We start from the raw sequence: 24,620 nt of genomic DNA, 5'->3' as shown, positions 1-24,620 counted from the left end.
AAATGTTGGCGATTGTTGACTTTAGTAAATCAAAGCAGAGAATGTGATTCAGATCAATAAATAAAGACGCTGGCTTATGAAAATTTAATGTGTAAGAGAATTAGGGTCTGTATGGTAACACTATCTGGATAGCGTTTACTGTCCGAAAGTGTTCCGGGAACACTTTCGGAATAGAAACGCATATGGTTGAAAAATGTTCCAAAAGCGTTTCGAGGAAAATTTTAAAAAAAAAAACACTTTTGAAGCCAAAAAAAGAAACAAAAAAAACTTGTTTCTGGGTTTTGGAACACTTTTTAGAAACAACTTAAGAGCAAGCTCGTGCAAGCTACCACCGCCTACCATCGTCGGCGAGGAGCCGAAGCGGCCGCCACCGCCGGTCGCCGGCTTCCGCCTCTTCTGCCGCCGGTTGCAGATCATTCCTTTTAGTGAAAAAAATGTATTTGCCAAACGTGTTTCTATTCTCGAAAATCGTGGCAGGGAACAGAAACACAAAACAATGTTTCTGTTCCAAATATATTTCCAGGAACAGAAATATTACCATACACAGCCTTAAGGGCTAGCATACTCATTTCTATTAAATATTTTCCCTTTTTAATGTTTTGTGTGACCTTAAATTAATTGAATATTTAACTTAAAAAGTTCAGTTAGAAACCAAAATAAAAAATAAATAAATTCTCCCCTCGCGATAACGGCGTTGAGGAAGACAGAAAGGACGAAGGAGGGGCTGGAGTGGGACCCGTTCCACACCCCACATCAACCACGTTAAGCGACTTTTGTTCTCATTTAGCGGGAGGTTAGAGAGAATTGATTGGAGCTAAGGGAGCTTTATTAGGCCAAAAATAAATGAAAAAACAAATAAAAAGAGAGAGAACAAAAAAAAAGAAACGGAAGAAAACAAAAGGGGAAGTGTCTCTCTGTCCCTTTGTGGCCCCCACTCTCCCAACGTTCGACTGTTGAGGATTTTTCTGTTTTTAAAAACCTTAAACCTTAGCCAACAAGAAAAGAACAGGCTCACACCTGTCACGTCATACTTCCCGTTGCTCCCCACTCGCATCACTTTTACTACGTGCCCACAACAGCCTTTGGTTTCGGCGCAAATTAAAGGAATATTCTATGAAGGGCCCACATCGATTGGGTTCCAAAATCCGACGACGTTTCCTTCCTCGGAACGGGGTAGTAAACGACACCGTCTGACAAACTGGTATCCGCATTATTGATCTCACACAGCAGGAAATAAAATATTTTTAGAAAAAAGGGAATCTTTCTCATTAGGAAAATTACGCAACGACGATAAAACTTTAACATGAAAAAGAAAAATTGCCAGTTTTTCGATTTTCCGGAGAGCGACGAATACTCCCACTGCCAAACATTCTGCTTGCTTTGAGGCACGGTGCATTAGAAACTGAAATTTTGCCGTTTGCAATCTGCATCAGCATTGAAGTTCCTCGAGCACTGTGGGAGGCGACAGCCAGAGCTTGCGTTCGCACTTGAAGTCGTGGGTCTGAGGATTTCGGTTGCGTTTCTTCTCTTAGTTCGGTGAAGAGAAATTTGGTGAGAAGATGTTCACTGACGGCCTGGACACCAATGCCATCAGATGGGTAAGAGAGGTCAGCTTCCCTCGATCACGTTTCCCTTTCTTGCGAGGTTAAATTTCGGGTTTTTGTTTGTGGGTTTTTTGCTGTTGTTGTTTGTAGTGATATTAAGGCACTTCGCATGTTATGTTGTTTGATGTTCGATTCTGTCGAAGCAACTGGCGAGATTGCAGATTTCTCCCTGTTCGATGTCTTCCTCTCTCCAGAGAAGCTACATTCTTAGTCTTTGGATCTTTTCTGTGTTTCTTTATTGTATAAGTGCTGGTACCTTTCTGTTTGAAAGAGATATTCGACGGATATTTGCAATTCTTTATCTGGTTTCTCGTGATTTTATTCACTTTGACGCAATTGTAGTTGTGAAATTTCTCATTCGGTTGGTGCAAATTTTGTCAGATTCTGTCGTTTCGTCATAAGTTGTCGACTGTAATTTTCAAAGCTTTCGGATAATTAACTTTTTGCAATAAAACTGAAATGTGGATGCTGCTCTTGTTCCTTTTCAGAATGATCGTGTGCTCCCAAGTTCAGCTCTGAGGACGAGGATAGATTCTGGCATTGGCACGCGAAAAGTTAGGCATGGTTCTGTACTACCGCCGACGTCCAAGTTCAGTAGTGGCCATCTGCCTGCAAGTGCAATCGCAGTAACAAGCACCGGACGTCGCAATGCTGAGGATAGTGGCTCGGCGTCAGAGAATGACGTGAGCAGTGATTCAGAAGAAGTTTATGGTGGGCGTTACTCCCTAGAGTCATCTCCTCGAGATGAAATAGCTGGCAATGGAAAGTTTCATGGCTTGAGGAACCCTCTGCAAGGCCGGCCACGATATAGCAGTGTGTATTCGGACGTCAGTTCTTCAGTGGAAACAATGGTGGGCAGACAGGATCAGATTAGAGAAAAAGGGAACGGGAGGTACCCAGTTCGACAGAATGGTTACACAGAGGATGAGTCATCTGATTCAGCTGCTAGCTCAGAATTCTCTAGCACACAAGTTGGTAGCATAAATGGGTCTATTCCAAGGAGCAGAGCATATGTTTCTGAAGGATATACCTCAAGTGTGCCTTCGCGAATGAAAACAGAATCTACTGCCATGAAGGTTCGTCTTAAAAATAGAAAAAGCGCTGCCTTTGATTGAGTTAGTCATACTGAAGTTCTGAATATTTGATAAATTTTCCTGTCCAATATGACGCTGCATATGTGCTTGATGATGGAACAATCCTCCCTTTTGCATGTGGTGATCATGGGATATGTGTTCGAATGTCTCTACTAACAATGGCAGGCGGAACAGTTCCTAGTAGTTTAGTATAGATTGTAGAGCATATCACTCTCTGATGCATGAATGAGAGAAATATTGTGCCCAAGCAGCAATGGGTAGACTATTGATTGAGAAAGTTGCATATGTACTTTTAAGCAAATACCTGTGCTTAGTATTGGACAATGAGTATTAATATCTGCAGTAGATAAATACAAACTAGCTGGCATGCTATACTGACTGATTGTGATGAGTATTATCTATGAAGTCTCACTTGTCTGTTACTCTTAGTATTTGCATTTAACTTTGGCTATGTACATTCACTGTTAGAGTTGCAAGTAGGTTTTGCCTTTTGTAGGCAATTGGTGCCTGTTATTCTTTAAAGGAAGTTTTTAGTTGGATGGAAGTAGTAACCGGTTTTTTTAGTTTAGAATTTTTGTGAAGTTGATTTTTTGCTGATCTAACCTTCCTTGCAGGATAGTGCCGCAAAAATGCAGAATGGTAGATACTCGGACGATGATATTCCCAGTGCGCCTCCTTTCAGCAGTTCTGCCCATGAAATCAGAAAAGCAGTTGAACAAACACCATCCTCTCGAGCTCAAAGTAGAGCAGGAATTCAAGACTCTGCAGGTCTCAAAGCTGCTGATGCCCCAGAGACAGTCAAAGCAACACCTGGGAATAAGGGGAATGAAACTGTGAGTAAGAGTGCAGAGCAATTTGTCAGGTGTGTTGAAGCTCTGTAATTGTTCTCTTCAGTAAAACCATAAATCGATGCACAAAGCACTAGGAGAGCTTTTCACTGATTTTCTCTTGAATTGACATTCACATCATGGCTTGCTCCCAATTCACAGGGCTACTCCTGGCGCAGAAACTGCTTTGCCCTCCAGTTCACATCCTCCTCGTCTTCCAGCCTTTCATGCAAGGTAACATTTGATGATTGTAGTTGTGGCTTCTGTTGACGATAATCAGTTCTTTTGACCCGTAATCTGTCTTTTGTTTCCTTTACTTTAAACAATATGCAGTGCATTGGGTCCTTGGCATGCTGTGATAGCATATGATGCATGCGTACGCCTTTGCCTCAATGCTTGGGCTAGGGGCTGCACGGAGGCTCCTATGTTTCTTGAAAATGAGTGCCTTCTGTTGAGGGATGCATTTGGGTGAGTAAGCCTTTCTCTTTCTCCATGGTTTTTGACATGAATTCTTTGTCTTAGGATTGCTTTCCCCTCGTGTAAGTTTATTGTCAGCTTCCTGAAACATTGCGATCGACAGCTTGCAGCAAGTTCTCCTGCAGTCAGAGGAGGAACTCCTGTCGAAGCGATCAGCTGAGCTCGCAAGTGAGGGAGCTGCCCCAAAACCCAAGAAAATTATTGGCAAGATGAAGGTTCAAGGTATACTATGATCCTTTCTTTTGTCACTATGACGATTTTGTCTTGATTCTTTGGCTGTATATAACGTAATTTTGTTTTTATATAGACTCCGAGTTCCTAAGATGTCCTTACTTTTTGCAGTAAGGAAAGTCAAAACGGTCCTGGATCCCCCTACTGGATGTAGTATACTAGCTTTGAAGACAGCTTCATCGTTGAGGATGCCATCGCTAAACATGGAAGTTCTACGACATAACTTCTCCAACATCCAGTCAACTCTTTCCTCTAAATGGCAAGCTCTTGGAAATATCCGCACAAGGCCCAGAATTGCAGCAAACGGTTCCTTCTCACGCCAGAGCTTGGCATACGTACATGCCAGTACTCGTTATTTGAAGCAAGTTTCAGGACTTCTGAAAACTGGGGTAACAAGTCTGCGTAACAGCTCAATGTCATATGAGGTTGTGCAAGGTAAATGAAGATTCACGGTGCCTGCTTACTGGTGGGAAGTGAAAGCCCCTTTTTTTGCTATATTTCTGCAATTGCTGACGTGTTTAGTTAGAGAGCACCTATACGGACTCTGAAATAGAAACTGGGGATGACAGACAGTAGATTACCAAGTCCATCTACTACGCATTTAAGAACATCAGAATCTGTATGGCAAGAAGTTCTTTTGCTGGGTTCTAAGGAATTTGTGAGCAAATATAAGTACCACGGGAATATGGCCTTAGTTTGAGTAATCAACATCTTGTTCCTCACAAAAACATGATATGTTTCAGTTTCGTTTTCTTGAAAAGTTTTTGCTGTTTGGCTCATGGACTGAACATTTTTGTATCAAACATCATCAGAAACATACTCTTGTCTGTTGAGATTGAAGAGTACGAGTGAAGAAGACGCCGTATGCATGCAACCTGGATCTGGTGAAACTCATGTCTTGTAAGTCGTCTATGTTATTTTCAACTCTTTGAAATTCTATTGTTCTAGAGAAATATTATTTGACTACTCTACAGCTTTCCAGATGGTGCAGGAGATGATCTAATTGTTGAAGTTCAGGATTCAAAGGGGAAGTATTATGGTCGTGTCCTGGCACAGGTGGCAACTATTGCTGACGATCCGGTAACTTCTTATTTTGACTTTTGAATGCAAGTTCTTAGTACTATCACTTTTGAATGCAAGTTCGTAGTACCTGTAGAAGTTTTACTCAGGCAATACTTTGTTGGGGTGGTTGCCCTCGGCTCTTGATAGATGTTTCAGTTGGGAAGATAACATAAGATTGTCTTGAAATTGAATGCAGGCTGACAAGTTGCGCTGGTGGTCTATTTATCGTGAGCCAGATCACGAGCTTGTAGGGAAACTGCAGCTCTATATAAATTACTCAACTAGTTCCGAAGACAATAGTCATCTCAAGGTGAGTTTCTTTAGTAGCATTAGATAGATACTTGTGCTCATTACTTCTATTTTTCTACACAACATATCTGAGATCTCACGTAGATGCCTTCCGCTATGCAAACACATGAACTGTGAAGTATGTGTGTCCAAGTTGGCTCTGATTTCTGTGGGCATTAAATTAGAGCGTGTCAGATTAAGAAGCTGATGACAGAGAGTTTCTTCAAACTGCTGAGGGCTGCTTTTTTTGTTTTTTTCCCTGTTTCTAATATATGCCATGCTGGAGAGGAGAGTCAAAGTTTTGCAATTTTCTACTTTGAAGTCGCAAATTTGATCTTTCAGAAATTTCCCTTCTTTTCCAAAAATACGTGTCATCATGCATTGAACATTTCAACCGGACTAAATGAGGTTTCCTTCTAAACCACATGAAGTTACTGGGATAGAAGACAGAAATCTATTGTAGGAAGTATTTTACAATTAAAAAATTCAGAAATTAACTCGGGAAGAGCACTGAAGCCGAATTCCAAAATGATTTTAGATTAAGCTTTTCAGACTTCTGGCTTCCTTGTCTTGCGAAGCTATGTTTGGCTAGTAACAACTGTTTAGAGGTTATCGTTGATTGCAATCACCTGTTGAGGCCCCGGTCCCAGTCGAACTGTGGGGTGGGAACTGTGCAAATTAAGCAGCTAAAAGACTTACTATGATTTACTCTGCAAACTAAGCAGCTGAGAAGTCACGATTGTTTACCTGCAAACTAAGCAGCTCAGAAACTTACCATGGTTTAGTGCAGTTATTCTTTGTTTGATTGGGGATTATGCTTATCCCTTTATGATCTGTCAATATCTGAGTTCTTTCTCAAACAATTGTCGATCATTTTGAATTTGTGTCTTCTCTTGCCTGTTGTTGACTTCCCATTTCTTTGGATCCTAGTATGGAACTGTTGCAGAAACTGTTGCATATGACCTGGTGCTAGAAGTTGCTATGAAGGTGCAACAGTTTCAACAAAGAAACCTGTTGTTGAATGGTCCTTGGAAATGGCTTTTAACAGAGTTCGCTTCATATTATGGGGTTTCTGATGTCTACTCCAAGCTAAGGTAGGGAGATGGTTGGTTGCGCCGCACTTTCTGTTGGAACTGTTAATGATGTCATCAATCAATAAATATCCTTCTGTATTTTCTGGCAATTTCGTTTTGTTTGAGATCTTTACATTATCGGCAGATACCTTTCATACATAATGGACGTGGCCACTCCTACTGCCGACTGCCTTAAACTGGTGTATGACTTATTGATCCCTGTACTAATGAAGGGACAAAGTAGAGGCACATTAAGCCATCAGGAGGTAAATTTCAGCTTTTGAATTCTTTTTCCGTCATAAGAATTTGATGGTGTTAGATGTGGGACTGCCTTTGTTGCCTTTTGTACAACTTTTTTTTTTTCTTTGATTGCTTCTTTTGTTCTTCAGTCCTTTTATTTCTGGGCTTTATGCTTGAGTGCATTCATCTAGAATTTATTACTATCTTCACTCCCTTCAACAGAACCGCATATTGGGAGAAGCCAAGGATCAGATTGAACAGATCCTTGCTCTTGTTTTTGAGAACTACAAGTCACTGGACGAGTCAACACTCTCGGGGATTATGGACGTTTTCAGGCCTGCGACTGGGATTGCTGCACCTGCCTTGGAACCCGCTATTAAACTATACACTCTGCTTCATGATATACTGTCTCCTGAGGCACAGACTAGTCTGTGTCAGTATTTCCAGGTCCAAGATGCTGACATGCTCCCAAATGCCATTTTCCTTTATTTGTGTCATTTATAGCGTTATTTCCTTTTAACCTCATTTAATTGCATTGTGCTTGCAGACTGCCGCCAGAAAGAGATCAAGAAGACACTTGACTGAGACTGATGAATATGGTACAAGCAATACTGAGTTTATGCTGACGGATCCTGTATCTATGTCCACTGCCTATCAGAAGATGACCGCACTCTGCATAAACATAAAGAATGAAATTTCTACAGATATTGAGATCCATAATCAGCATATACTCCCTAGGTATGTGCTCATAGTAAGACACAAAAGACTTGTTCTGGAAAATCAGTGGCATTGGCATTTGGCATCGGCATTCAGCATTGCAATTGAGTTTGATCATGTATGTTGGTTTCTTACAATTAGGTTCAGAATGCCTAAGCACTAAAAATAGTTATGTGACTAATCTTAAGCTTTTTCATTGTTGATGTTGGTGCATGAAAGTAACAACAGATAATTATCTGCTGTGAAAACTAGCTGGTGATTCTAGAAATTACAGCACTATTTTTGTCACGCTACTTGTACTGCAAGATCGCTGCCAGTTCTAGGCATATTTTGTTGACCACCATAGGATTGTTCTCATGCTAGTAGCACATGCATGAGGAGAACATCAAGGATGCAACTTTGTGGCACGAGATCAGACATGCAACTCATTCGCATGAGGTCTTGCAAATTGCTATATTCTTGGGGGCATCTTGTGTGGACCGTCTGCACGTTTCTGTTACTTGATAGACCAATAACTGAGTCCTGCAATTATTCTGATGATAATTTTTTGTTGCAGTTTCATTGACCTGCCAAATTTATCTTCTTCAATATACAGCAGTGAGTTATGCAATAGATTGCGTGCATTTCTTACTGCTTGCCCACCCTCTGGTCCTTCCCGTCCTGTGGCAGAGCTTGTCATTGCTACATCCGATTTTCAGAGGGATCTTGCTGGCTGGAAAATCAGGTAGGAAGCTGTAATGAAATACGCTGCTGCTCTATGTGACACTGTGCCTTGGATGATATTAACGCTTCCTTTTAATATTTCCAGTCCTGTGAAGGGTGGCGTTGATGCTAAAGAATTGTTCCATCTGTATATTTTGGTGTGGATTCAAGATAAGCGCCTGTCCTTACTTGAGACATGTAAATTGGACAAGGTAGGAGTTTGCAAGGACGTCGTGTTGTGCATTCAATCTCTATAATCTTATCTGGCTTACACTTTCGCAATGGAATAGAAGGCCTATTAGATTCATTGCTTTTGTTTCAAGAATCTCAATCTGGTGACCACAACTTCCATCACTTTGCAGGTGAAATGGTCAGGTGTTAGGACTCAACATTCTACGACTCCCTTCGTGGATGAAATGTACGATCGGCTGAGAGAGATGTTGAATGACTATGAAGTCATCATTTGCAGGTGGCCAGAATACATATTTGTGCTCGAGAATGTATGTCATCATAATGATCCATCACTCTTTATCCATTTTGTATAAATTGCTGAAAAGTTTTAAAAGAATGTAGGTAAACTTGTCCTTTTTGAGGATATAAAGATGGAAATCTATGTGTAATAAAGCTGTAATTGTTCTGCTGGATAGGCTATTGCTGATATTGAAAAGGCAGTGGTGGAAGCTCTTGACAAGCAATATGCAGATGTCCTCTCACCGTTGAAGGATAATCTAACACCTAAGAAATTTGGCCTTAAGTATGTCCAGAAACTTGCAAAGCGATCAGTATGCTCCTACACTGTGCCTGATGAGGTGAGTCTTGATCTCATGATATCTCAGTCCATTAATCACTATTTAGTTCCTCTGGTGTTTGGCTTGAATAATTTGGTGTTCTAATGATGCTCGCATGCAGCTTGGGGTACTTCTAAATTCCTTGAAGAGAATGCTAGATGTCTTGCGCCCTAAGATAGAACTCCAGTTCAAGTCATGGGGTTCCTGCATGCCCATCAGTGGAAACACTGCTCCTGGAGAGCGTCTCAGTGAGGTGACAGTCATGCTGAGAGCCAAATTCAGAAATTATCTGCAGGCTGTCTTGGAAAAACTTGCTGAGAATGTTAGTATCGACTCACATCGTTGATAATTTTTGTGAAAGCCACTATTTTTATATGGACATGTCAAACATTGGAGTATAACCTGATCTTGGGTCCACACAATTTGCAAATGAGCATGTGTTCTCAAAAGTTGGCAAAAAAGTAGTTTGAAGCTCGTAGTGTGGAAAGTACAGTCTGTTACACTTGAAGAAGTTGTATCTAATAGCTGATGGTTCCCTATTAGTTAATCTCCTCTCATATATACTTTGTGAAAGACTTGCAAGCATGATTTTCTTTGTGGAGTCATCCTTCCAATGGCTCTTGCTTTCTTCTTGCCTCATTGTGGGATTTATGATCTGATGCAGCTTTCTTTTTATAGTGTAACTTTTAGTGAGTTGAGCTTTCATCTTTAACTTATTTAGCATTGCTGATCCTGTAAACTTGCATCACTCATTGTTTCAATCTCCTCACGTCTCTGACTTCCGGTTTTTCTTTTTTTGTCTTCTAGTCAAAGTTACAGGCCTCTACAAAACTGAAAAAGGTTCTACAAGATTCCAAAGGGACTGTGGTGGAATCGGATGTATGGGGTAGAATGCAACCCCTAAGAGAGCAGCTGACGGAAACAATGAATCACCTCCACACAGTCTTTGAAACTCACGTCTTTGTCGCTCTTTGCCGAGGTTACTGGGACCGGATGGGACAGGTTGATTACACTCAAATCAATCGATACAGATTGTTGCAGTTTCCTGATGACTGAAATAATAAGATTTGTTCATCGATGATGCAGGATGTTCTGAGTTTCTTGGAGAACAGGAAGGAGAACAGGTCGTGGTATAAAGGTTCACGAATCGCTGTATCTGTAAGTAGAAGAATATTAAGATTGTTAATCTGGCAGTGTTTAGTAGAGTAGAAACCATGCATACAGCATCAGTGGCAAATATTTTGGACATCTTTCTCAGTTTAACTGCTTGTTCACAAGACTCAGCTTGGTACTTCTCCTCCTCCTCCTCCTTCTTCTTTTATTTTATAAACATTTCAATCAGTGGAAGTAGATACAATAAATGTGTTTAGAATTTCAAGGAATCCCAATTTCAAGGAAAAGGAATACTTTACAAGCATGTGCTTAGCTCGACATCAAGTTAGGACATTTCATCTGCTTGCTTTTCCATTTTCCCCTTTTCCTTCCAGATGGTGATAACTTATGCATTATCTGCACAGATCATGGATGATACTTTTGCCTCGCAAATGCAACAGCTTCTTGGGAACACTCTGCAAGACAAAGACCTTGAACCACCAAGATCGATCATGGAAGTGCAGTCAATACTGTGCAAGGATGCTCCCAATCACAAGGACAACACATTTTACTATTAGGCTTTTGTAAATAGACTCTGAGTTGAAGGTCAAGTAAGCCGGAGTTTAGGAGCCTGAGATATGAAGCCATCACATGATAAGTGATAGGGCAGGATGCGGGCAGAGAAACACTTCTCACGAAGTGTTCTCCTGCAATCTTCCTGTCTGCCAGAATGCCCATGGCATCGATAGTATTACACTTTTTCGATTGACTCTTGCGGCAATTTTGTAGAGGGAGCAAGCAACTCCGCTGCTCCAAGCATAGCATTGTCAGTAGAGTTAGAGCCATATATGTCTTGTTACCACATTGGCCTTCAAAGTGGCAGAAAACTAATGCTCATATATACAGTTTTCCTGTCAGGTGCATATGTCAATGCAATAGTTTTTTCTTCCTTCGTTTTGTTCTAACTTTACACGAATTGTTAGCATATTAATCACCAGGATCACTCCTCTAGTGCCCCAATTAACTTGGGAGATTAGATCGAGGTTATTTCTGGAGATGAATGTATAATATTGCCATGATAGAACGGAGCATTCTGAGACTAGAGATAGAAGAACTTAAGAACTGGTTTACGAAGTTACTGTGATAAAATCTGGTGCTATATAATGTTCGAGCCAATTGAGGATGGACAGTTGAATTTGAAGGTTGGCAAGTTGACATCCGCTTTGGATGCTTTTGTTAATGATCATGATGATGCAAGGAATAGAGCTGATGAGATTGTTTATTGCCGAAGGCGTGCGATCAACAGTCCCTCCTCCTCAATAGGAAAATGCTGAAGGTGTCCAAGATTTTCAAGAGTTTGTTTTTTTTTTTTTTGGTCGAAAGAATAACGCCATTCATTAAGCAAAATAAAATTCTAGATACTCGAAAGGTACATCCAAGGATTTCAAGCCTAGCAAATCTTTGTATAGAACAAAACAAATAACATAAAGTATATAATAAAATACACTTTGTAGCTGAAAATACACTATCATCCCTTAATAGATTCATCACCGTAAACATTCGGCAGCTAATCACCAAATCCAGCAATGAGCACGCACCGAGATTTTTCACGATATTTGCAATGGCTTGCAGTGTGCATCTAAATATGATGTCCCAATCACCATCACCGAATAGTATCACATCTCGATTTAGTTCGGGAGAGTATAACCCCAAATCAAAACTTAAATTTAAATCGGGAGGGGAGGGTGGCATGATCTCGAAAAAATTGTGGAGCCATGTCACGAACATCTTTCTCGATGGCTGTTAACTGGACAAATGGCCGAACCGATCTCCACGTGCATCTAAGATCAGCTACAGAAATTTATTCACGCAGAAAAACTCTAAAAACAGAATGGGAGAGAAAAGACAAAAAAAAAAAAAAAAGAACTTGAAGATGGGGAGATAAAGAGGTGGAGGGATGAAAAGGGAAGGTGAAAGGGAGAGGGGGAGCAAGGTCCCTCTCTCCCTCAAGAAGTGTACCGGTGGCGGCAGGAACCCTAGAGAATAGAGAGAGAATGTTGGGTGGAGAGGAATGGAGAGGATTTTCAAGAGTTAAAAAGAACCCGAATTCGAGGAGTAAGAACTTGAATTACGTGATGATTCGAGTTTGTAGACAAAGAGTTTAAGCATGAGTTTTTTGTTTTTTTCCTCCTCCTTTCCAAAACATGCCTTAGTGAAACTTCTTTGGCTCATCACGATGCGGAGGGAACAAACGAATTCAAATGTTCGACATCTCAAGACTCGAGCACGAGTTTCTTCTGACCCAGGAGAACGATGCAACCAACATAATCATGCAAGATGATATTTGTTCAAATATTGACGTTCTTGCCAAGCTTAAGTGAAGATGGACTTTGTAACTCAAATGGGCAAAGCTAGTAAATGAGCCTTAAAGTCCTGATGCATGCAAGTGCACGTGCTCATAACATTGCGAAGTACTGAGAGGTTAAGACTGTTTTTGCATTCAGTATGAGAGATTTTTACGTTGCATTGGTATCCGAACTTAAAATGTAACCAGACATGATCAAGTAACGTCAGAAGGAAATGAATCAAACTGGGATGCCTCATTAATGCACTAATGTAAAAACAACAAGGATAACATCAGACTGCATTTGCCGGATAAGCATGGAATGAACCAATTAAGCTTCTCTTCAGGCCCATCATGCAGATCAGAGAAGCTTTGATATAACATGACAGGATGTCCAAAAAGCATTTGAGGCAACCCTCAGAAGTACTGGGTTCTGATAGATCCTGAAAAGAACAGACAATGTGACCACAATTATGTCCAGAGAGAGAGAGAGAGAGAGAGAGTTAATTGCAGAGATCAAGAGCTGGATAATCTGCAAGAGTATGGAGTTCGAAATTCTCTAAAACAGTGTAAGATTCAAACATGCTGCAGCTTAGGAAATATACGACAGTCGCATGCTGGAAAAAATTAAAAAATATATGAGAGGAGATTAACTAAGAGACACACCCAATGGCTGTTGCCCCCCAGGATGCTACGTTATAGATGACTTTGCTCCCATCCCATGCCTTCCGGAGCTTTCCTTTCTTCTTTTTCACAGAAAATGTCTTGCTAAGAGCTAATAGGAAATTCAAAGTATATCAGGACTCTTCTTATCAACTAACAATGTATAAAATGTTATGCCCATTCCATGCACGGACAGCCTATTGTATTCTTTTTGTGACCAGTGGGAAAATACAGTAAAAACGACTGAGAGGCTCCAATGTCTGACCTGCTTGGAGTTGATTGGGAGTTAATTCCTGAAATCACACAGCGGCTCTGTCAGCAAAGTCATATATCACCTGAGGTATATTCCAATTCATGCTTATATCAAATGAAAATAGTATCATGCGAGTAACGCCTATGGCATGAATTGATCGTTTGTTTAATTTGTCAGGCTTTTAAATGCATGACTTTTCAATATATGAAGCTTACGAAAATACATAACGAATCTGCAGGACAACTATAAATAATAAACCCCTATCCACAATATGAAACAAACAAAATTTTTCCAGGTAGGAAAGGCATGAGTTGCTGAAATGCATATTCAACACACTATGGGGAAGGAATAAGCATGCCTTGCTGAAGATCAGAGGCATTAATTGATGCTTCTCAAGCAGTTGACAAGTGTTTCAATTATCTAAAACAGAACATGCTCCTCTGACCTCTATCATTCAAGATACATGAAATAATACAGTGCTACGATCAGTTCTAGTGAAATATATTCTGTGCCAACCTAAGAGCAGCATAAGTTGTATCGTCCAGGAAATGGGACAGTACGAAGCTCCTATAACCTTGGTACACATAAGTATTATGATGCATTATGAATTGTTCTCATGTCAAAGAAGTGCGAGCCCAGTTGTGTAGACCTCGATAGATCCAGGTTGTATGAGCTCTTTACCGCCACAATGTTGGAAGTCTGAGTCCTCTCAGCAACTCAATAGTGCAGTCATCAATTTACCATTGACCAGAACACATTAACCAACATTTATCACAGATTCAGGAGACTCTATTGCCTGCATCCGGAGCAGTAGGCTAGTATATGTAATCCAACCCACCTAACCCAACGGATCAGACACATAGGGCCATATGCTCCTGGTGCACCTAATGATGACACCAGTTCCAGATATACTAGGAGAAAGTGGCCTAACATAAATCCAGCGCAATACAGTGACCTCCAATGCCAGGAAGTACTACCACTTATTCCACTCTGATGCAACTTTTTCTCTACTAGTGTCAATAGTTGGTTGTCAAACCATACCACACTAGTTATCAATGGAATAAATCATTCTAATAACATCAAGACAAAAGAATATCTAATGCAAAATCTAGAGCAATCGACATACTAATAAATATGATATATTGGCCGAGTGTTCCCCATTCGTGACAATCTTTGACCCTGGTTAATCAAGTAAAAGAGTTCATGTGTTATAGCAAGTGTCTGTAATCGAAGCTCTTAAACAGGGGCTCACTGAGCCAATACATCGAAGCTCTTAACAGATGTGCTCATGACACAATATGAACAGAAATAAGCAAAATATTGGAATTAACTGATGTCAGGGAACAAACTTGCATACCTTTGTCTGCTTGAGAGAGGACAGATATGCAGCCATGAAGCATGCAATACCCTCTACAATATCTTCTTCCCTCACTAGAACATAATCCTCTTCATCCAAATCTTCATTTTCACTGTCCCAAAGGTCATTTTCATTGACCATATCCCAAGAGCTACCTTCCTCTGCTGCCATAGAATAAAATAACTATCCATTGATGTAAAGCAGACTGATGATTAGAACAGTAAAGCAGTCTTAACAATTGAAGAGTACCCAGGGTCCTTAGGGCAACAGCTCTGAATTGCATTCTACAACAAAAACAACAGAGTCTGGAAGCATACCATTTTGAGGAACTGATGCCTGAGCGCTTTCAAGCTTTTCAAGGAATTCTGGGCATTCAACTCTAGATTTCAGAAGCTCGCATAACTGTATTAAAAAAGGAAGAAAAGCATGCATCATCAGAAAACATACAAATGACTAGGCGAGTTTTGCACAGAAAATTTTTTAATGGCTTAATGAACAGTATGGTCAAACTGTTATCATAACCTTTCTTTTCATTATTTTTAGGGTGCTTATGGCTTTTCTATTGGAAGGACCTTTTGGTCAACTAAGAAATATCGAAGAATTGACAAAAAATTGTTGGAAGCAAGACCCAACCAAAAAAGAGAGTGGAGCACAAGTCACTTCTGCAAGATTACATATGCAACGGGCAATACATTGCCCATCATGATAGTTAGGCAAAGCCATTGGTAATAGAAAGAAATCAACAATCCTCATCTCATGAGACAGCGAAAGCCATCATCATTGGAATTGCCGTCCTCCACAACACTAACGTGGTCACGAAAATACTGCTCTCCAATTTTTCGTTATTTTCCACTATGAAAAATAGGTCCCAGGAACACATGACCAGAATTCCGACCACTAAAATTTCACTTTCAAGAACATGTTCTCCAACCAACCAGCAAAAAAGCCAATGGAATCACAATTCTGACCTACGTGAGCCTGAAACAGTGATGAAGCTGGAAAACAATCCACAGCCAACCTCAGGCTACTTAGAAGTCAAACATCCTTCTTAAATTTGACCTGAAATAACAGGCGTAAATCCCTGGACTTAATACTATTAGTCAGAGTACCAAGGACAAAGAAAAGGACCAAAATATAAACACATTTATGAACAATTGTAACGCGTGAAAGCCCACAAAGGCAATTGGCTTGTCACATGATCCTGAAATTTTGATAGAAATCTCATTTTGATCAGAGAAGCATTTATTCTGTAGGTCATGCTACTTAGAAGCAACGACCTTTGCGGTACGATACTAGTTCTCAATTTTTTGTTTTGGTCGGGATACTAGTTCTCAGTTAAACAGGTCAAGAATGTAAAATCATCTGTTCACTAGCATGTAGCACCTACGACACAATCAGCTCCATCTGCATGACTAATTCGCCAGAGTTTTGCTATCGGAGAGGGATCACACATAAACCCTACACGAAAATGAACAGCTTTCTATGATGTTTAAAAGTCCGAATGTTTCTGAATTTATCATATGTTAATTGAAATCTGTGTGCGTAAAGCACACAAAGTACCAATGTGCGACTGACTCAATAGCAGCTAATACAATCTACATCCAGATGCTGCATTAACATCGGCTACCTGAAATGACATCACTCAACCATTTACACATATGTATCCCCTCAAAAAAAGAAGCAAAGGCCCAATAGGTTATTCAATTAGAGTAAAACGAATTGTAGTTCTATTTCGCTATTTATATCCCATACTCTTACCTAACGAGCAAAAAATAGAAACTTAACTGTAATTCTCCGCATAACACCACAAGACAAATCAGTTCCAGCAAAAAAGGGGAGAATTCCCCGGACGCTCGTTTTAGCAAGTTGCCTACTTCTCGAACTTTAAAGTTTCTTCCCTTCTTCTTTTCCTTTTATCATTTTCCCTTCCTATTGCAGTTAACTTCCCAAAACCAATGCGAAATATTTAAAGCAGCCGAAAAATGTCAACACAATTCGAAGCCGACCAAGAAATAGCACTCAAAGCCTCAAATTTATAGCTGAACGACACAATAGAACGTGCCAAGGAAAAGCTTCAAATCACAAAAACAAAACCCGAAAGCCACCACGACACTATACCTCCTCAACTTCTCGATCTTGGCAGGGAGCTGCCAAGTCTCGGTGGCTCGGCTCCGCGCCATCATCGTCCCGACAATCAGCATCACCATCGACATCGACGCCGCCGTCGCCATTGCCGAGCAATTCGAGGGCTCTCTGGCACTGCTCGAGCACAGCCTGCAGAGTCTTCCGCTTCACGCGAACCGATTCGCGAGCTGCCTTCTCGTCGATGGACCCGAGATTCGAGCACGAGACTCCCGCGTCCTCCATAACGAATCTAAAACAGGAAATTTTAATTTTCTCGGGTGGAAGAAACCTCCTTTTCGGAGAATCCGAGACTCGGGTCTTCGAATTCTGACGAGATCCGAGGTCTCCAGGAGGAATTGTTTTGTCCTTGTTGTTGATGGTTGGCACGTGATCCCATTCTTCCCGACGTCGTATTTATTTTGTCCCGGCCAGACAAAGGTCGACGGCAGTTGCAAGTGCAAATGCAAATGCTGCGGTCAGCGATTGTTTCGACGACCCGTGAACCGAAAATAATAAGTTTTGATCGGGTGAAAAATTGACTTCCCCCTCGATTAAAAAAGAACCGCTTTCCTTAAAACTGATTTTCGCGAAAATATTTTCATTTTCAGTTAAATAAACACGCGATTAATTTGGTTTTGAATGCAAAAAAAATTGAGTGTTTCAAATGTGCCATAACCGGAAAAATGAATAGTCTTAGGTCAGTTAAATTTGTAGGTAGTAGAACTACGGCTTTACGAAACATAATTCATCTGCAATTTTCGTAATTTATCGACCCTATTAACTGGTGGTTGACCTTGCGAACGTAATTCATCTATAGAGCTCGTAATATGAATAGGGTAACACTTGGAATTAGCGGATAGCGACCGCTTATTTAGGCTACCAAAGAGGAGGAGATCCAACGGTGTAGAGCAACTTGGCCTTGTCCTATCAAAAGGACGAATCCCACCGGTGGCCAACTCGCCATGCCAACCAAGCGCAAATAGAGCATGAAAGTGATCGGACTGGTGGGCCTGTTTATGTGCTTAATGGGCCAATAGTGGGCCCAGTAACGTGTAAGTCCACCGTTCTTAAGGCAGGCTCAAGCAATTAACTCGGGGACCCGACTCAGCTTTCCTAAACCTCAACAACTTGCTTCTAATATTTAATGTATACAAGAGGGCTAAACAAGTTTGATGGGAGAAAAAAACCATTAATTTCTGGGATAAAAAGCTCCATCCTATCATTCCTCTCCTAGAAAAAGTAATAGGAGATAGGCGATATAATTACCTTGAAATGCTGGCGCGGCATCTTATACATGAGATTCGACCAAAAACAAATAAAAAATCTTATACATGAGTTTAAAACATAAAACGATGCGACATAAGAAAAATCACAAAAAATCCAAAATACACGAAATTAAAAACAAGAAATTCAAGCAGCAAGCAACGTTGCAGATGTGGGACATTCCTCTTGTTTATGTATTTTTAAATTTTAGTGTTTTTTGTTCATTAAGAGCGCGCATGGTAACACTTCTAGAGCAGAATTTCTATTTCAGAAGTTCTTCCGGACATCCGTTTGGTAAAGAAACTTTTGAAGTAGAAATTCGCTTAGCTACGCAACTTTGTATTTTTATTTTGAAGCAATTTTTTGGTTCAGAAGTTGTTCTTGAGCAACTTTTAGAAGTAAAAAAAAAAAAAATTACTCCTCTCTCTTCATTGCAAATCGCTTTCTATACTACTCTGAACCACGCCTCTGCCATTGCCGCCCACCGCCGCTAACCACGGAACATCGCTGCCCACTATCGTCGCCGTTTGCCACCGGCTACTCACTGTAGACCCATGCTGCCCGGTGCGGACCATCGCCCACCGGAGATCCTCGCCGCCCCCCGCCGACCACCATCGCCCCCCACCGCTGCCAAGTCGCCGGAGTTAAAAATAAATAATAAGTTTTTATTTTTAAAATTTAAATAATATTTTTTAAGTGCACTAGAAGTCCTAAAACTTGTCATGTAAGTGCAAATGAGTCCTAAAACTTTCAAAAAGTTCAATCAAGTCCTATAACTTGTCACGAAAGTACATTTGAGTCTTAAAACTTTCAAAAAGTGTAGTGAAGTCCTAAAATTAATCATGAAAATGCAGTCGAGTCTTAAAATTTTCAAAAAGTACAACTAATGAAATGACTTGATTGAACTAATATGACAAGTTTTAGGATTTGATTGCACTTTTTAAAAGTTTGAGGACTCATTTGCACTTACATGATAAGTTTTAGGACTTAATTACAATTTTTGAAATTTTTAGGACTCAAATGCACTTTCATAACAAATTTTGAGACTTCCAATGCGCTCTTTCCTATTTTTTAATAATGAAAAATTATTTTCAAAAAATTAAAAGAATTTTAGTAATTTAAATTGTATGAGATTATTTCGCAATATCATTTTTCTAAATAAACTATGGAGAATAAATATTCTATGATTTGGTTAAATATAAAAGTATTTAAGTAAGATTGATTGGGTCGGGCATAGGTCGGGTATGGGTTGGGTCGGATGTGAGTCGTTAAATTTGTATTGTATGAAAATATGTCCAAACGGGTTAAATGGGTTAATATGGGTCTAACCATATTCAACTGATCCAAATCCGACCCAACCCGACCGTTTAACACCTTTAGGCACAAGCAAGGAAGCATTAAAACTACCTGTACTTTTAGCGTGGATATATGAACTCGATCATCGTATTCATTAATAAAATTTTCTCCATAAAATTGGTCCCCATTTGCATAAATAGTTAAATGACAAATTATACTTAAATCCGTCGGTATTTACATTTGATTTTTCTCGAACAACATGTATTTTAGATTAGGATCAATAATGTTCCGGAAGTAAAAAATTTCAATCGTTATCAAACGAATTTTTATTTCAGAAGCAGAAATTTTGTCTTATTATCAAACATCTTTCTTTAATCAGAAATCGGCTTCTAAAGCAGAAGTAGAAAAATCAACTTCCGATCAAAAATTAATTTCTGAAGTAGAAGTGTTGCCATGCGTGCAAAGATTTTAAGATTCTAAGATTTTTTCGGGCAAAAGAAATGCATTTGAGTTATTCCTCATTTTTTTTCTTCCGAGATTTATTTTTTAACATACTAAAATTTCACCAATACAAAGGTGGCACCGATAGTGCGATGTGAAGACGATATTCAAGGGTAAGCACTAGATCCCATTTTACTCGAAAATACGATTGAACCGAATTGGATTGATTCAATTCCCGATTTTGTTCAGTGAGTGGTAGCTATTCTTAGAGGTGTCAAATGGATGGGTTTGGTCAAATATGGTCCTTACCCATATGACCCATTTAACATGTTTTGATCTATTTTCATACAATACAAACTTAATGATCTATATTTCACCCGACTTGACCCGTATTACTTAAATATTTATATTTAACCAAATCATAAAATATTTATTTCTTGTAATATAATAAAAAATGATATTGCTAAAACACTTTCATGCAATTGAATTTTTTTTTTCAAAATTTTGAATTTATATTTTTTAAAATATTATATTATATATTTTATTTTATTTTCCCTTTTCTACGATGGCTTTCCATTTTTTTTTTACATTTGTTAATTTCATTATTTTTTTTCTTTCTTTTACTTATAAAAAATAAAAAACTAAAAATTAGAAATAAAAACTAATATATTTGTGGCCCATTTACAAGTGGTGGTTGGGAAGCTGCAGGCCAATGGCCACAGGCCGAAAAATGAGTTAAAAATGGATTGAGTTAAAACACATTAAAATCTATATTCGAATATGCTTTATAAGCCTCAATCCATATTTTATCTATTTACTAAATTTACTGAATTCGTACATGATCCAAGTGAATAAAAGTGAATTAAAAAATGAATCAAAGATCTACATCGACACCTCTAGCTATTCTCGTAGAAGTATTATCTTTTTTTTTTGTTTGTTGCAGCTTAGTTTTCAAATTGCTACTCGAACCTAGAATCGGCTTAGAACCATGCAGTTCCCAAATCCCCAAGCTGGTACCTCCAGGTCATGTGCCATGCGAAGTCCTAGCCCCCGACTCGATCCAAGCACCCAAGATACTCCCTCGCAAATTTAACGAGCCGTTCGTCCATAGAATCTCCCATTCTCTATAGGCAACAATTTAAGGAAAAAAATTGTTAAGTATTGGAGCTTAGGTTGGGTCAAGTTTGGGTTAGGTCTAGATAGGATTGATTATGATTCACTAAAATTGTATTGTATAAAAATAAATTTAATATGGTCTCAATGAGCTAATTTAGATCGCACTGTTTTCGACTTGATCCGATTCATCTATTTGACGGGCCTACAAAGTGGGGTATGAGATTTCATATGGGTTTAATGGGCTTTAAATGAATGGGGTACAAGATTTCATAAGTTAGGTTAAATATCAATGTGTTTTAATAATTTATATATAGAGTTGAGTATGCGTCATTAAATTTATACCGCCTATAAGTGGGTCAAAACGAATTAAAATAGTCGATTTGGATCGGTCCATTTCCGATCCGATCTACCATTTGACTGCCCTACTTGACAGCATCATCAAAATATTTCAGAAAGAAAGACGGAACCGAAATCCTCGGATGCGTAATTGAATTGTAGTGAGTCGAGTACAATGATTAATCGCGTTCTCACGACGGTGCTGGAGCAAATTGTCCACATCGATTGGACCTTTTACATAATTGATTGCGAAACACTCGGTCCACACGGATGGAACGCTTCAATTTCAAGGACTAAAGAGAAATGACTTTTAGGGAGTCGAGCCTAACGAGTCCAACTCGCCTTCAATTCGACACGACCAGCCTTTTCCAAAACCACAAATCGGCGTTTGATGAAGCCAGCCTCAAGAACTCAAAACATACCTTGAAGAGTGATGAAGGAATCGAAGGATTTCCCATTTTCCTGCTTCTATAAAAGCCAATACTGAAGCAGGACGGACTTCCTCGAGAACAAATTTTTTTTTTTTGTTCCCCATCATCTCCTCCCATGTTGGAATGAATTAGAAAAACGACAGGATTGCAGCTTCGCCGAATAGTGATCGGAATAAACAATCAAAACGGTCGTTCTCTGCGACTTTGACCACGTGCTTTGATTGCACTTTTTGAAAAAGCGCAATGAAGTCCTAAAATTAATCACGAAAGTGCAGTCGAGTCTCAAAATTTTCAAAAAGTACAACCAATGAAATGACTTGATTGAACTAATATGATAAGTTTTAGGATTTGATTTCACTTTTTGAAAGTTTGAGGACTCATTTGCATTTCCATGACAAGTTTTAGGACTTAATTATATTTTTTGAAATTTTTAGGACTCAAATGCACTTTCATAACAAGTTTTGAGACTTCCAATGTGCTCTTTCATATTTTTTAATAATGAAAAATTATTTTCAAAAAATTAAAAGAATTAAAATAATTTAAATTGTATGAGATTATTTCGCAATATCATTTTTCTAAATAAACTATGGAGAACAAATATTCTATGATTTGGTTAAATATAAAAGTATTTAAGTAACATTGATTGGGTCGGGCATAGGTCAAGTATGGGTTGGGTCGGATATGAGCCGTTAAATTTGTATTGTATGAAAATATGTTCAAACGGGTTAAATGGATTAATATGGATCTAACCATATTCAACTGATCCAAATCCGACCCAACTTGACCGTTTAACACCTTTAGGCACAAGCAAGGAAGCATCAAAACTAGCGTGGGTATATGAACTCGATCATCGTATTCATTAATACAATTTTCTCCATAAAATTGGTCCACATTTGCATAAATAGTTAAATGACAAATTATACTTCAATCCGTCAATATTTACATTTTACTTTTCTCGAATAACATGTATTTTAGATTAGGATCAATAATGTTCCAAAAGTAAAAATTTTCAATCGTTATCAAACGAATTTTTATTTCAGAAGTATAAATTTTGTCTTATGATCAAACGTATTTCTCTGATCGTAAATCGACTTTTAGAGCAGAAGTAGAAAAATCAACTTCTGATCAAAAGTTAATTTCTGAAGCATAAGTGTTGCAATGCGTGCCCTAAGATTCTAAGATTTTTTCTGGCAAAAGAAATACATCCGAGTTATTCCTCATTTTTTTCCTTTCGAGATTTATTTTTTTTAATATACTAAAATTTCACCAATACGAAGGTGGTAGCAATAGTGCGATGTGAAGACGATATTCAAGGGTAAGCACTAGATCCCATTTTACTTGGAAATACGATTGAACCGATTCAACTCTCGATTTTGTTCAGTGAGTGGTAGCTATTCTTAGAGGTGTCAAACATGTGGGTTGGGTCAAATATGGTCATTGCCCATATGACCCATTTAACCTGTTTTGATCCATTTTCATACAATACAAATTTAACGATCTATACTCCATTCGACTTGACCCGTATTACTTAAATATTTATATTTAACCAAGTCATGAAATATTTATTTCTTATAATATAATAAAAAATGAAATTGCTAAAACACATTCATGCAATTGATTTTTTTTCAAAATTTTGAATTTATATTTTTTAAAAAGTATTATTTTATATTTTATTTTCCTTTCTCTACGATGGCTTTCCAAATTTTTTTACATTTTTTAATTTCATTATTTTTTTCTTTCTTTTACTTATAAAAAATTAAAAAATTAAAAAAACCTAAAAATAAAAAATAAAAAATAATATATTTGTGGCCCATTTACAAGTGGTGGTAGGGAAGCTGCAGGTCAATGGCCACAGGCCGAAAAATGGGTTAAAAATGAGTTGAGTTAAAACACATTAAAACCTATATTCGAATGTGCTTTATAAGACTAAACCCATATTTGACCTATTCACTAAATTTACCGAATCCTTATATGGCCCAAGTGAATAAAAGTGAATTAAAAAATGAATCAAAGATCCACATTGACACCTCTAGCTATTCTCATAGAAGTATTATCTTTTTCTTTTTTCTTTTTTGGTTGCAGCTTAGTTTTCAAATTGCTACTCAAACCTAGAATCAGCTTAGAACCATGTAGTTCCCAAATCCCCAAGCCGGTACCGCCAGGTCATGTGCCATGCGAAGTCCTAGCCCACGACTCGATCCAAGCACCCAAGATACTCCCTCGCAAATTTAACGAGCTGGTCATCCATAGAATCTCCCATTCTCTATAGGCAACAATTTAAGGAAAAAAATTATTAAGTATTGGAGCTTAGGTTGGGTCAGGTTTGGGTTAGGTCTACATAGGGTCGATTATGAGTCACTAAAATCGTATTGTATAAAAATAAATCTAACATGGTCTAAATGAGCTAATTTGGATCGCACCGTTTTCAATTTGATCCGATTCGTCTATTTGACGGGCCTATAGAGTGGGGTTCATATGGGTTTAATGGGCTTTAAATGAGTGGGGTACAAGATTTCATAGGTTAGGTTAAATATCAATGTGTTTTAATAATTTATACATCGGGGTCGGGTACGAATCATTAAATTTGTACCGCATATAAATAGGTCGAAACGAATTAAAATGATCGACTTGGGTAGGTCCATTTCCGATCCTATCCATCATTTGACTGCCCTACTTGACAGCATCATCAAAATATTTCAGAAAGAAAGACGGAACCGAAATCCTCGGACGCGTAATTGAATTGTAGTGAGTCGAGTACAATGATTAATCGCGTTCTCACGACGGTGCTGGAGCAAATTGTC

General features: G+C 38.8%; 2 protein-coding genes across 4 annotated transcripts; one reads left to right on the top strand and one right to left on the bottom strand.

The window, feature by feature from the left end:
- The first annotated feature begins 1,439 nt into the window (after positions 1-1,439).
- LOC115749862 lies at positions 1,440-11,147 on the top strand. 2 transcript variants are annotated; one of them, XR_004016401.2, is made up of 23 exons: positions 1,440-1,607; positions 2,093-2,680; positions 3,313-3,560; positions 3,688-3,759; positions 3,859-3,993; positions 4,106-4,224; positions 4,345-4,668; positions 5,046-5,133; positions 5,208-5,313; positions 5,492-5,605; positions 6,514-6,677; positions 6,802-6,922; positions 7,119-7,343; positions 7,444-7,634; positions 8,170-8,337; positions 8,422-8,527; positions 8,678-8,815; positions 8,963-9,124; positions 9,225-9,425; positions 9,911-10,105; positions 10,190-10,261; positions 10,621-10,867; positions 10,919-11,147. XR_004016401.2 is itself a non-coding variant. In XM_030686865.2 (22 exons), the coding sequence occupies exons 1-22, from the start codon at positions 1,560-1,562 to the stop codon at positions 10,771-10,773; spliced, it is 3,738 nt and encodes a 1,245-aa protein (XP_030542725.1). In that variant the 5' UTR covers positions 1,440-1,559; the 3' UTR covers positions 10,774-11,147. The 2 variants fall into 2 exon arrangements, 1 of the variants encoding a protein (XP_030542725.1); XM_030686865.2 differs by having other exon boundaries at positions 10,621-11,147.
- A 1,523-nt stretch (positions 11,148-12,670) lies between these two features.
- LOC115749861 lies at positions 12,671-17,361 on the bottom strand. Of its 2 annotated transcripts, none has more exons than XM_030686863.2 (6): positions 16,931-17,361; positions 15,130-15,214; positions 14,813-14,973; positions 13,468-13,495; positions 13,206-13,314; positions 12,671-12,982 (listed from the first exon to the last, which is right to left on the bottom strand). In XM_030686863.2, the coding sequence occupies exons 1-6, from the start codon at positions 17,177-17,179 to the stop codon at positions 12,901-12,903; spliced, it is 714 nt and encodes a 237-aa protein (XP_030542723.1). In that variant the 5' UTR covers positions 17,180-17,361; the 3' UTR covers positions 12,671-12,900. The 2 variants fall into 2 exon arrangements, with proteins under 2 accessions (XP_030542723.1, XP_030542721.1); XM_030686861.2 differs by having other exon boundaries at positions 14,813-14,976; positions 16,931-17,358.
- Positions 17,362-24,620: the final 7,259 nt, after the last annotated feature.

Source organism: Rhodamnia argentea, chromosome 2, assembly GCF_020921035.1.
Source record: "Rhodamnia argentea isolate NSW1041297 chromosome 2, ASM2092103v1, whole genome shotgun sequence".
Taxonomy (NCBI): domain Eukaryota; kingdom Viridiplantae; phylum Streptophyta; class Magnoliopsida; order Myrtales; family Myrtaceae; genus Rhodamnia; species Rhodamnia argentea.
Note: the sequence above shows the minus strand (reverse complement) of the source record. Positions and strands in the feature narration are given on the sequence as shown.

Coding starts and splice junctions, on each gene's coding strand:
- LOC115749862 (XM_030686865.2), top strand. CDS start 1,560: ATGTTCACTGACGGCCTGGACACCAATGCCATCAGATGGGTAAGAGAG. Junction 5,606..6,513: donor AAGACAATAGTCATCTCAAG/GTGAGTTTCTTT, acceptor TTTGGATCCTAG/TATGGAACTGTTGCAGAAAC. Junction 8,816..8,962: donor ACATATTTGTGCTCGAGAAT/GTATGTCATCAT, acceptor TCTGCTGGATAG/GCTATTGCTGATATTGAAAA.
- LOC115749861 (XM_030686861.2), bottom strand. CDS start 17,179: ATGGAGGACGCGGGAGTCTCGTGCTCGAATCTCGGGTCCATCGACGAG. Junction 13,496..14,812: donor CCTCTCTCAAGCAGACAAAG/GTATGCAAGTTT, acceptor GTGTGATTTCAG/GAATTAACTCCCAATCAACT. Junction 13,315..13,467: donor TCCCAATCAACTCCAAGCAG/GTCAGACATTGG, acceptor ATTTCCTATTAG/CTCTTAGCAAGACATTTTCT.